Here is a 12,390-nt window from a genome sequence, read left to right on the forward strand (position 1 = left end):
TATCCGGGAGGCTGGGCTCTATGAGGAGAAATGTGGGGTCAGGATTGGTGGACGATTTATCAACAATCTGCGTTATGCGGATGACACAACCCTGGACAGCTTGCCCAAATTCCTTGTCCTGGACATGGAGTTCTGGTGGCCTAGTGGTAAGGTGTTGTGTGGCAACCCAAAGGTATGAGGTTCTAATCCACCAGGTGTTCCAGAGAGGATAGGAAATCTCCTCCTGCCTCTGAAAATCCTGTAAAAGGGTCTGCTATGGGTCGGTTCCAACTCAATGGCACACAACAATAACCTTCTAGTCAGTCAGCTTTCTGAAGACCAGCATCTTGTGCATTTTGTCCATGCTACAATCCATATCTCCAGCAAAAGGCCTATGACACCAGCCCTAGTTTCAAAGGGGTGTTACTCAAAATGAACTGAACTGGCCAGTATCATCCATGCCTTGTCACCCCTTGCCCTCAACTCTCTCCTTATGACCCCAGACCTTCTGATTTGTTTCCTCTCAGCACCAAGGCCACTTCTGATTGGATAGATCTGAAAAGAGTACCTCAGCTGGTACTTAGGCAAGAACCCTGTCAGGTGGTATGTGAACGTGGAGTAGGGGCAGCTCTGGGACAATGTGTTCAAACCACAAACTTCCTCTAACCTGTGCTAGGGGACAACATGGCCCACTAAAAGAACAAAGAAGTCTCTCTTGGGGGAAGTATAGTAAGGTTGCTCCTTAGTGACCAGAATGGTGAAACTGCATCTCACATACGTTGGGCATGTTGCCAAGAGATGCCAGTTCTTGGAAAAAGACATTATGCTGGGAAAGGTGGAGGGTCAGGGGGAAAAGGGGGAAACCCTCAATGAAATGGATTGACACAGTGACTGTAACAGTAGGTTGGAGCATATCAGAGATGAAGAGAATGGCGCAGGATGGGGCAAGGTGCAGGTCTGTTGTTCTTAGAGTTGCTCCGAGTCAGAGTCAACTTGATATAACACCTAACAACACAGGGAACAAGGAGAGAAGCCACCTGAGGCCTTCTTCTCTGCCCTGATGGTACAGCAGATTAGGTGTTGGGCAGCTAAGTGAAAAGTCAGCAGTTACAACCCACCGATGACACTGCAGGAGAAAGATAAGGAAGCAAGGGCTGGGCATGCTACGGGGAGTTCCGCTTTGTCCTATAACGGGGTTGTCATGAGTTGGAAGTGACTAGACAGCAATCAGTGCAGTAGGGAATCCAGGTGCTGTTGCAGGAATTCAACCTCCTGTCCAGTGACTCCAGGCGAAGGAACAGTGCTACCAGCTCTTTTGGTGAAGCAAGCAAGACTTTACTATCTGCAGGGAGCGCTGACAGAGACCACAGCCTCTCAAGGGTCAAGCTCCCCAAATGCAAAATGTTTCCTCTTTATATAGGCTTACAAGGTCATGATTGAGGTCTCTTTAATGAATATACCATGGACTGCTAAGAAAACAAACAGGTTCATCTTTGAGAGAGTTAAACCAGGCTGCTGCTTGGAGGAAAGGATTCTGAAACTTCGTCTGACATACTTTGGTCATATTGCAAGAAGGGACCAGTCCTTGGAGAGAGACGTCATGCTTGGGAGGGTGGAGGGACGGTGCAGTAGTCGAAGACTCTCGATGAGGTGGATTGATTCAGTGACTGGGGTAATGAGGGTAGGTGTGTCGGAGACAGTGAGATTGGCAGACAGAGCAGGGTTTAGGGCTGCTGTACATAGGGTCGCTATGACTTGCAGGTGACTCATTGTCACATAACAATATATATATGATTGCTTAGTTAAATCTTTTGGGCAAAGGGGCTTTAAGTCAGTTAAATACATAGAGAGAAAGGTCGTAGGTTATCTATCTAAAATTCCCTTATTAGATTACTAGGCAGCCATCACTCGTCTCCTGGACTGGTTTTTCTGTTATTTCTAGCTGAACTTCTATCTTCCTTATATGGTTAAAGCTGTTCATCTGCCGCTGCTCCTCAGGGTCGAATCTGCCAAACAGGTTTCCTATTTTTGCTTAGCTAGTGTCTTAAAGAGGTTTCCTATTTTCACTTATTTTGTGGGCCTGGGCCTGCCTCAGTGACACTAACAATTAAGCACTCTTAGCTGTTGAAACCACCCAGAGGCTCCATGGCAGAAAGAACTAGTGATCTATGTCTGTAAAGTTTACAGCCTAGAAAATCCTATGGGGCAGATGGATTCACTGTGTGTCAAGATTGACTCAATGGCACTTAACAACAAATATGACAATGACAGCAACAAAAATCTCTTAACAATCAAAGATGGGAGTGGAGAAAGGGTAGGCCCTCAGTCAGCTTAAGGGGCAAAGTGGCCAGGATTTAAGTTGCTCTCTCAGGACTGGTTTGGGCAGGCGGCTCTGGACATGGTTGCTTGCATGCTCACAGAAATGCCTGGGGCCCCTCAGCAGGCAAGGCCTTCACTTGCCTCTGGCAAGGTCTTCTACTCAGGGCAGCTGAAGGCCAAGGAGCAGGGCAAGCTGGCAGAGCTGGGGAAGTCTCAGAAGGTCAAGAAAATAAATGGAGAAAGAGTGTGATGGAGAAGAGAGACTGGTCCACCTTGGATCTGCCTCTCCCCAGCCTTTTGCACTCTCCAGCAAATAGGGTGCTCCAGGCCGTAGACCTGTGTGCCTCACAGAGCTGCTGAGAGGATCAGAGAAGAATTTCCCTGGGAACTTGCCTTGTCCACAAGAGTACTGCACAGGATATGCATCTCCATGTAATCATGGAGTTGTACAATCTGATGGGGGGGGTGGGGTGGAGAGCAGGTGAGGGAAATTGGAAGAATCTGCTCTGGAAAACAATATATTCAAATGTTGCAAATAAACTAGTAAAAAAACAAACAAGTATTTTGTGAATCCAAGGGCTGTAACAATGAGCCCAAGTATATGAGATGATGCAAATCGCACAGGATAGGGTAATGCTCAGATTCATTGTTCATGGAGTCACTATGAGTCATACTTGATTGAATGGCACCTAACAACAACAAGTGCTGTAATAGCCTAATGACTAAGTTGAGGAGCTCTGACGCCTGGCTTCACAACTTGTTGTCTAGAAAGGACTAACTGAAACTTCCTCTTTCCCTCACACAGGGCAATCCTTCTACTCACGGGTCCTGGAGAACTGTGAGGATGTGGCCGACTTCGATGAGGTAGGATGTCCTCTTGAGGTTTTCTTCAACCCTGAGCTGACAGGAGTTAGCATTCTTCCCAGAGTCCAGTGTGCTGATCTGACCCCGGGCCTTAGAGAGGGATGTCATGCTTGGGAGGGTGCAGGGACAGCAAAAGAGAGGAAGACCCTCGATTAGATGGATTGACTCAGTGACTGGAGTAATGGGGGAGGTGTGTCAGAGACAAAAAGATTGGCACAGGATAGAGCAGGGATCAGAGCTGTTTACATAAGGTTGTTAGGAATCACAGGCGAATTGACAATACGTTACTGAGGAAGTGGAACATCTACTTTAGCTGATGAAGATAGGGTTGTGTTATATATTTCCTTTCTTACTATTTTCCACTGAGCACTGTTTTTAAGTCCTATTCATGTCTCTATACTAATCTGCTTAACATGCTATGCTAATATGCCCTATCAGGTGCCTCCACACTTATTAGAGTGGACAGCCTTCTCAACATCTCAACTTGTCCAGGACTGAGGAGCTTCTGGAATGTAGATTTCCAGTACTAAAACCAGAGAAGTCCTAGGCAAGTTGGGAGGAGTTGATTACCCTACCTTTCATTCACTTCTGTGGTGAAGGCTACCCAGTTTGCTTCCAACTATGTACCTCCAGAAATGGAGTATTCTGATGCACATCTCTTTTGACTGTGTGATCGTTTCCATGGGCTATACACAAGAATCTGGAGCTGCCAGCTCGCAAGGTTTACATGTATATGATCAAGCACTCCAGCCCCTGTGCCACCACGAGCAGTGCAGGAGGACTCCTGTTTCTCACCTGCTCATCTATACCTGGTGCTACCCAGTCGTCCACTTCACCAGTCTAATCATGGAATGAGGAGTTCTGGTGGTGCAATGGCTAAACCGTACCCCACTAACAAAGAGGTCTGTGGTTCTCACCCACCAGCAGCTCTGCAAGAGGAAAGAACTAGCAATCTGCTCCTGTAAAAACAGTTGTAATAAGTAAAATCTGAAGACAGCAGCCCTTTAGGACAGAATGGAACCTCTCATAGGTTTCCCAGGCTGAAATCTAGCCCAAGAAATGTCCAGCAAGAAACACTACAGTGCAGTTTCATTCTATGATATACAGTTACTAGGAGCTCTGGTGTTGTAGTCCACAGGAAGTTGCACTGCTAAGCCAAAAGCAGTGCCTGTCTGGTGACTCAAATTTGTGGTTCTGTGGGAGAAAGACAGGCAATCTCTCTTGTGCTATTTACAGCCTTCTAAAAACACATTGGAGGATCAGCTATGAGTCAATTTCAACTCAATGGCCATGAGTTTGAGTTTCGAGGATAGGGGTACGATGAGTTGGAATCAACTCAATTGCACACAACAATCACCATTTGATAACAAATTATTGCTGCAGGCAACTCGATGGCACATAACAACAACAACTACTACTAATTTTGAACACCTCTTAATGTGCCTATGTTTTTTGAAATTTAAAGCTGTAATTGCCCATTTATATTCTCTGCTCCTTTTCCCTATTGGAGTGGCTATCTTTTTCTTATTGATTTATAAGAGTTATCTGTAGGTGCTCCTCAGAGCAAGGATAGTGAAACTTCCTCATCTCATATCCTCTGGGAATGTTACCAAGAGAGGCTAGTTCATGGAAAATTATATGCTTGGAAAGGTGGAGGGTCCATGAAAGAGAAGAAGACCCTCCATGGGATGGATTGACACAATACGGCAGCGGGCTTGAGCACGACTGAGATTGTGAGGATGACACAAGACAAAGCAAAGTTCAGATCAGTTGTTTATAAGGTCACTCTGAGTTTTCATAGGGTTTTCAAAGGTCTGTTCTCTCAAAAGTGGATAGCCAATCCTTCATCCTGATCTGTCTTAATGTGGGAGTTTTGCAGACACCTGCCCGCTATGGGTGACTCTTCTGGTATTTGAAACACCAGAATCATAGCTTCCAACATTACAGCAACTCACAAGTTATCCAAGTACTGTAAAGTGACAGACAAGTACTGTACTAATAAGAGCAAACAATAAGCAAGCAAGCATGTACGCACCTAAGCTACAAAGAAATTGCTGTTGTGTGCCACTGAGCCAGAACCAACCCATAGCTGACCCTCTAGTGGGTTTTCCAAGGCAGTTAATCACATGGGAGGAGACTGTCCATCAATTGCTGTTGTTGCTGTTATGTGCCATCAAGCTGACTCTGATTTTAGTGATCCTATGTACAACAGCTCTGAACCCTGCTCTATCCTGAGTCAACTTCATTGTCTCTGAGACACCCATCCCCACTACCCTAGTTACTGAGTCAATCCATCACATCCAGAGTCTTCCTCTCCTGCACTGTTGCTCCATCCTCCCAAGCATGACATTCTTCTCCAAGGACTGATCCCTCCTTGCAACATGCCCAAAGTATGTCACATGAAGTTTCAAAACACTTGCCTCCAAAATGCAGCCTGGTTGCACTCTCTCCAGGACAAACCTGTTTGTTCTCCTAGCAGTCCATTGTATATTAAATACTCTTCTCCAACAACACAACTCACAGGCATCAATTCTGCTTCTGTCATCCTTAGTCATTGTCCAGCTCTCTGATGCATAGCAAGTAATTGTGAAGACTGAGATGCACCTTAGCCTGAGATGCACCTTAATCTCTAGACTGACATCGCTGCTCTTCAGTACTCTGGAGAGGTGTCTGGTAGCAGATTTTCCAATTGCAATTAATCTTTTGATTTCCTGACTTCTGGTACCAACAGTATTGATTGTGGAGCCAAGCAAGCTGAAACTGTTGACAATCTCAATGTCCATCAATTAGCAACATGCAAATCATCCTCCAGTTCAATGAAATGATAGATAGGTGTTGTACCTCTAAAAGTCAACCATAAAGACAATAAGGCATATAACTATTATGGCATAAGACAGCCTTCTCTGGCCTCAAGCTGAGGTCCACGTGGAACAGCAGAATGGGTAGTATTATGGCATGTACAGTGGCTTAGCTGGATCTTTGGCTCTGGTGCTTGGCACAACGGCCAAGAGCCTTCCTCTGCCACATTGGAGATTTCAAAGTTGGATGGAGGGGACTCTACCTTCCTCCACCACATCCCTTGAAATCTCAAAGATGGAGGGAGGAGTCTCTACTATTAGTTTGAAGACTAAGGTATTCCTGATTCAAGCCATGGTCTTTTCAATCACTTGCTGTGCAACTGAGAACTGGACAATGAATAAAGATTACAGAAGAAGAATTGATACCTTTGTGTTGTAGTGTTGGAAAAGAGTAATGAATATTCAATGAACTGACAAAAGGACAAACTGATATATCTTGGAGAAAGCGCTGCCAGAGTGCTTCTTGGAGGCAAAGACGTTGGACTTATTTCTAGGAGAGGCTGTTCTTTGGAGAAGTACTTAATGCTTGGAAATATGGAAAGTCAGTGAAAGAGAGGAGGACTTTCCATGAGATGGATTGATCAATGGCAGTAAAAACGGGCGCAAGTGTGTCAGAGAGGATGAGGATGGCACAGGACAAACAGGGTTCTGTTGTTCATAAGGTCACGACAGGTCGAACTCAACTCGACAACATCTTAACAACAACATGAGTTTGTCAATTTGATTACACCTAACAACATCATCACCTTGTTTATTTCAGGTACTGAAAATATCCCCAGTCAGTTCATCATCAATCCATTAACTGTGTTCACAGTCTCTTTCATTGGCTAAAAATACTTAATTCCAATTCAATTTACCAAATTTATGCCAGATGATTTCTGTTTTCAAATTTTGGTAAGAAGTCTTTTGCTTCTCCTTGGTCACAAATACATTCTCCTACACTTTTCCTCTTTCTTATTGTTATACTTTGTACACTGCATATGGCTTCCAACAGGGGTCCAGTTTTCTTTTTCTCCATGGAAGGCAGTACTGGCACCAGCATACTGTGCAATCCCTCTCTGTGTCTGAGCCCTCTGTTCTAGTCCACTTTATTTGTCTATTCCTCTGTTCTTGAACTTTGCAGAACAGGTTTACTCAAGGTATTTTTTTTTATGTCTTACTATCTGGTAAGGTTAGTAAGGAGGGTCAGAGAAAGAGAGGAAGACCTTCAACAAGACATATTAACAAAGCGAATGGACAATGAGCTTGAGTATATTAGAAATAGAGTGGATGGCACAGGATTGAGGAAGGTTCAGGCCTGTTGTCCACAGGGTTGCTATGAGCCATAGTTGTCTCCTGTACAGGATTACCCCACCACTATTTGGTAAAGCAAGTTCTCTTTTTTCTTTCTAAAAATTGGCCTAATTCTTATGGGCCTTTATTCTTCCATGTAAAAAGTATATATACTTTTTTTTCTTTCAAAAACCAACTGGAATTTCTACTATGATTGCATGTTGTTGTTGTGTACTGTCGAGTAGGAACCGACCCAGAGCTGACCCTCAGGCAGGTTTTCACAGGCAGTTCATCATACACGAGGAGATTGCCCATCCTGCTCCATGGACCAACTGACGGACTCAAACTACAAGCTTTTGGAAATGCAGTGCAGTTTCTTGCCACTAGAGAAATGTCCATTTTATAATATGAAATCATCTGTTCAAGTTACCTGCCATCTCCCTTCGTAGAGTCCGAAGGCCCTTTAAAGAGTCCTAAAGTTTTATATACAAGAAGTCTTATTCATTTGTGATTATTTCCTAGATACCCTATGGTTTTTATGCTTGTTAATACCTTCTTTTTATTATCTTTTAGTTGCTTGTTGATGGCATAGAGAGGTGCATTCCTTTTCCCAAGTCTATTTCTTATCTCACAACTGTGCTGAGTTCTTTCATTAGTATTAATAGTTTGTGTTAGGTGCATTGTGTTTCTTGTGTATAGAAAGAGTTTTTATCTCTTCCTTTTCAATCTGTATTCCTCCCACTATCTATGTGTTTATCTTTCCATAGAACATTGACTAGGATCTCTAATTCTATGTTGAACAGTCATGATTATGGTGGCTATCCTTTTTGTATTTTTTTTTACTTCAAAGGGAATAATTGCATCTAAAGTTTTGCCCCTAAATATAATGATTATAGTGTGATTTAGAGAGCTCTGGTGCCATAGACTGTAAGAAGTTATGCTGTTAAACCAAAAGCCCCACCTCCTGGTGGTTGAAATTCACCAGGAGAAAAATGAGCCACCATTCATGTGATTGGCAGCTTGGGAAAACTCACTGAGGGTCGGATATGAGTTGGGGCAATGAGTTTGAGTTTGATAGTAGAGTTTTACTATTCAAGCTTGTCTTAATAGCCTACTATGATTTTTAATATAAAAAGTTATTATGCAAGCTAGCTTTAATAGAATTTGTGGACGGGGAGTTAATGCACAACACTAGATTGCATAACGCTATTGTTGTTGTTGTTGTTGTTGTTGTTGTTGTTGTCGTCGTTGTTAAGTGCCATCGAGTCGCAGGCGACTCATAGCGACCCTATGAAGGAGAGTCCTCAGCGCTTGGGTGTCTCTTATCCTCTCTCCAGGTCCATAGGGTTTCCGGAGGCAAGCTCTTACAGAAGTGGATGCCACTCCTCCTTCCAAGCTTGTTTTAATCAGGGAGCTCCACCCCACTCTCTGTCCGCATTGGGTAGCCAACCATTAACATATTTGACACATCAGTGTCACAGTGTTCAGCCTCACAGCAACCCCAAGCTACCGCAGTACGGCAACTTGTACACCAGTTCTACACGACCTAGAGGAATGTCTGAACAAAAACAATGAAAGACAGGTCTGAGGGCCACGGATTAAAAGTCACCCACCTTCGCCTTGGTAGCATCGCCTTCTGTCCACTGGGCCAGCTGATCTCTCTTTCTACAACTCTATTAGAAAACAAAAATTTTAATTGTCGTCTATGTCCTCATAGAACACTGAGAGTCCAAAAAAGGAAGACAAACGTGTAGTGCTCCCATTAATACAAGGCAGAATATGGGACCTCTCGTGGCATAGTGGTAAGAAGCTGTGCTACAATCCCAAAGACACTTGGTTCAAATCCCCCAGTTGTTCTTCAGGAGAAGAATAGGCAATCTCCTCCCATATGATTTACTACCTCTGAAAGCCTATTGGACGGTCAGCTATGAGTTTGTTCTGACTCAGTGACAAACAACAACAGACTAAAACTTAGACAAACTGCAAAGGAGACCAGAGAGAAAAGTATCCATTTCAACAGAGCAGACTGATATAGAGAATAAACTAATCACACATAGGACTGAAGACATTGACAATAATTTGTGAAGGAGGATGATGTCCCAGGCTGCATAAATAGAAAGGCAGAAGCCATCCTGGAAGAAGGGAAGCCCAGCACAATTGGAAGGAAATGGGTCACACAGCACGGCTGTAGCAGAGACGGAGAAGTAACTGGAAGACAAGGTGGGATCATGCCAGTGGACCTCAATGTTTGCTATTAGAGCAGGCAAAGAATCTGGAAATCATCAATTCTTTAGTGAAATAGCAAAGTCTAATTTGTCAAAAAAGAATATTACTACAAATAGTGTAACACCTAAATGTCCACAGGGCACATCAAGTGGTTTCCATTCACCTGGAACAATAAGGAAAGAAGGAGAGACAAGAATAGGAGGAGAATATGGAATGAATGGCTAGTGGCCTTCAAGAACAAACAACTGCCTCTTTGGCTATGAGACCAGAACTAAAAAGTGCCAGATGATCATTACTAAACATTTTTGGTCAAAGGTTCTATAAAAGAATTCTGATCAAAAGGGGGGGAAATGTAGAATTTTTCATGCTCATGAGCTCCCACTTTCTGAAGTCTTAGAGGATGAATGAATCCCTGAAACAATTACCCTGAGATAATTTTTTTTTTTTGCAGTTCGATGCTTCTTTATTCTGGTGATTCAAAAAGCTCTTTTTTTTTGTTTTGTTTTGTTTTGTTTTGAGATAATCTTTATACCTCAAACTCTGAAACTTTCTTAAAACTAAACAGCTTTATTTAGGCAGTATAAAAGGTCTATGCTTTTTCAAGAATTATTTAGATGGGATCAAATTGACAATAATAAATCAAAAGAGAGTACAACTCAAAGGGCATTATAAATAACACTAAATTATACGTGGAGTAACTTGAGTTCGTATATGTTTTGCTGAGTGTATTCTAAACAATAACAAAATTTTTAAGAAACTGGTAAACTATCAAAAGCTTGAACTACAAAGATCAAAGTTTTACTCTTTCAGTATATTTTATAATGTAGTATTTAGGAATACACTGATGGATTCAGTTAGTAAATATTTTTATTTCATATTTTTGCAGCTGTGTTCATAAAGTTTTCTGGGGAAGCATGCATAAAATTTTTCATCCTTGATGTTTTGGAGCAATCAAATGTAAAATAATCTAAATCTAGACTTTTCCAGGAAGGAAGCTTTTTAACTTTAATTTCTATATTCTTGCACTAATTTTGTATTTTTATCATTTTTAGGAAGTGTTACAATTTTCAAATTTATTACCATATGCTTGATCACAAAAAAGTTTTAAAATTATTCCAGATATTTGTTTTACTTATGTCCTCCTTTTTAGTCAATGTATAATTTTATTTGCATGTTTTATGGGGGTTTTTTATCAATATTGCCAAATATCTATTTACCTTATTAATATTTTGCAAATAATCAGCTTTTGGTTTCATTAATTTTCCCATATCTGTTATTACTGTTATTGTTCCTGTTCTCTATTTTACTGATTTGTCTTTTTCTTTACTATATCCTTTAATTATATTTTTTTAAGTTTCTTCTATGGTTGTTTCTCCAGCTTCCTGCATTGAGTGTCATGTCTGTTCTTTGGAATCTTTCTTGTTTCTTAATAGATTAATTTAAAGTTATAGATTTTTCTCAGCATGAAGCTTTAACTGTATGCCCTAGGTTTAGATTATGGTTATGATTAGGGTGTTCTGCAAAATTTTATATATGTTGTTATGTGCCATGAGTCATCTTCAACTCATAACAACCCTATGTACAGCAGCTCTGAACCATGCCCTGTCCTGAGCCCGTCTCACTAATTCTGACACACCAACTCCATTTGTCCCCATAACTATATCAATCCATCTCATCTGGGGTCTTCCTCTTCTGCCCTGTTTCTCCACTCTTCTGTTTCTCCAAGGACAGGTCTCCTGGCCTCATGCCCAAAGTATGAGATGGAGCTTCAAAATCCTAGCCTCCAAGGAGAATCATAGTTTCACCCTCTCCCAGATAGACCTATTTGTTCTCTTGGTGGTCCAAAGTATGTTTAAGACTCTTCTCCAGCACCACAACTCAAAGGCATCAATTCTTCTTTTGCCATCCTTGTTGTTGTTATTGATTGCTGTCAAGTCAAGCATGACTCATAGTGGACCCTATGAACAAAAAACCTGAAGCCTTTCTATAACTATTGTCATTCCTCCAAGTTCATAAAGCTTCCAGTGGCATGTTGGTTTAGGAAGTGAATGCAATTCTTGCTTCCAAACCTGTCTTAAGCTGGGAGCTCCACAAAACACTGTCTACCATGGGTAACCATTATGACATTTGATACCCCAGCAGCACAAGGTTCAGCATCACAACAAACCCAGATTACCTAAGTACAGCAAATTAACAGAAAAGTGCTGTATGACTTAGAAGAATGTTCCTCCAAAATATAATAACACAAGGCCTGAGGATTCAACTGACTTTTAAATATAAGGGCCCTCCAGGAGGTCTTGTTGACTCTAACAAGAGGCTTAAATTAAAAAATAACCAAACTTTCCACATTACCCTCAACAAAAACAAGAGCACCCATCTTACAGAGTCCAGCCGTGTCATCCAGTCATCTTTAGTCATACACACACACACACACACACACACACACATATAGATATTTTTATATTTACATATATAGTTGTGTACCTTAGAGTCAGAACCAACCGGTAGCTAACCCTCCAGCAGGTCTTCAGAGGCAGTAAATCCTATGGGTTGGAAGCAGGAGTGGCATCCACTTCCTAAACAACATGCCTCTGAAAACACTATGAACTTTGATAAATGACTATAGTTATAGAAAAACTTCTGGGCTTTTGTTCACAGGCTCCCTATGAGTCATGCTCGACTGAATGGCAATCAACAACAACAAATCCCATGGGAGGAGATTGCCCATCCCTCTCCCACAGATTAGCTGGTGGCCTCAAACGCCTTCAGGATTGCAGCACAACTGCCAATAAGAGCTCACTCACTCATGTGAGCTCTCTCTCTCTCTCTCTCTCTCTCTCTCTCTCTCTCTCTATCTATCTATCTATATATC

General features: G+C 42.1%; 1 protein-coding gene across 4 annotated transcripts in view; it reads left to right on the forward strand.

Moving 5' to 3' along the window:
- Positions 1-12,390, forward strand: part of OTOF (otoferlin) — a 134,763-nt gene that overhangs the window by 27,217 nt on the left and 95,156 nt on the right. For all 4 annotated transcript variants that reach the window (XM_006880609.1, XM_006880611.1, XM_006880610.1 and 1 more), the window contains exon 2: positions 3,104-3,162. In XM_006880609.1, coding sequence (XP_006880671.1) covers positions 3,104-3,162 — 59 coding nt within the window. The remainder of the gene's footprint in view (positions 1-3,103; positions 3,163-12,390) is intronic.

The sequence above is a fragment of the Elephantulus edwardii genome, unplaced genomic scaffold (assembly GCF_000299155.1).
Source record: "Elephantulus edwardii isolate Elephantulus edwardi_28Jun2011 unplaced genomic scaffold, EleEdw1.0 scaffold00009, whole genome shotgun sequence".
Classification (NCBI taxonomy): Eukaryota; Metazoa; Chordata; class Mammalia; order Macroscelidea; family Macroscelididae; genus Elephantulus; species Elephantulus edwardii.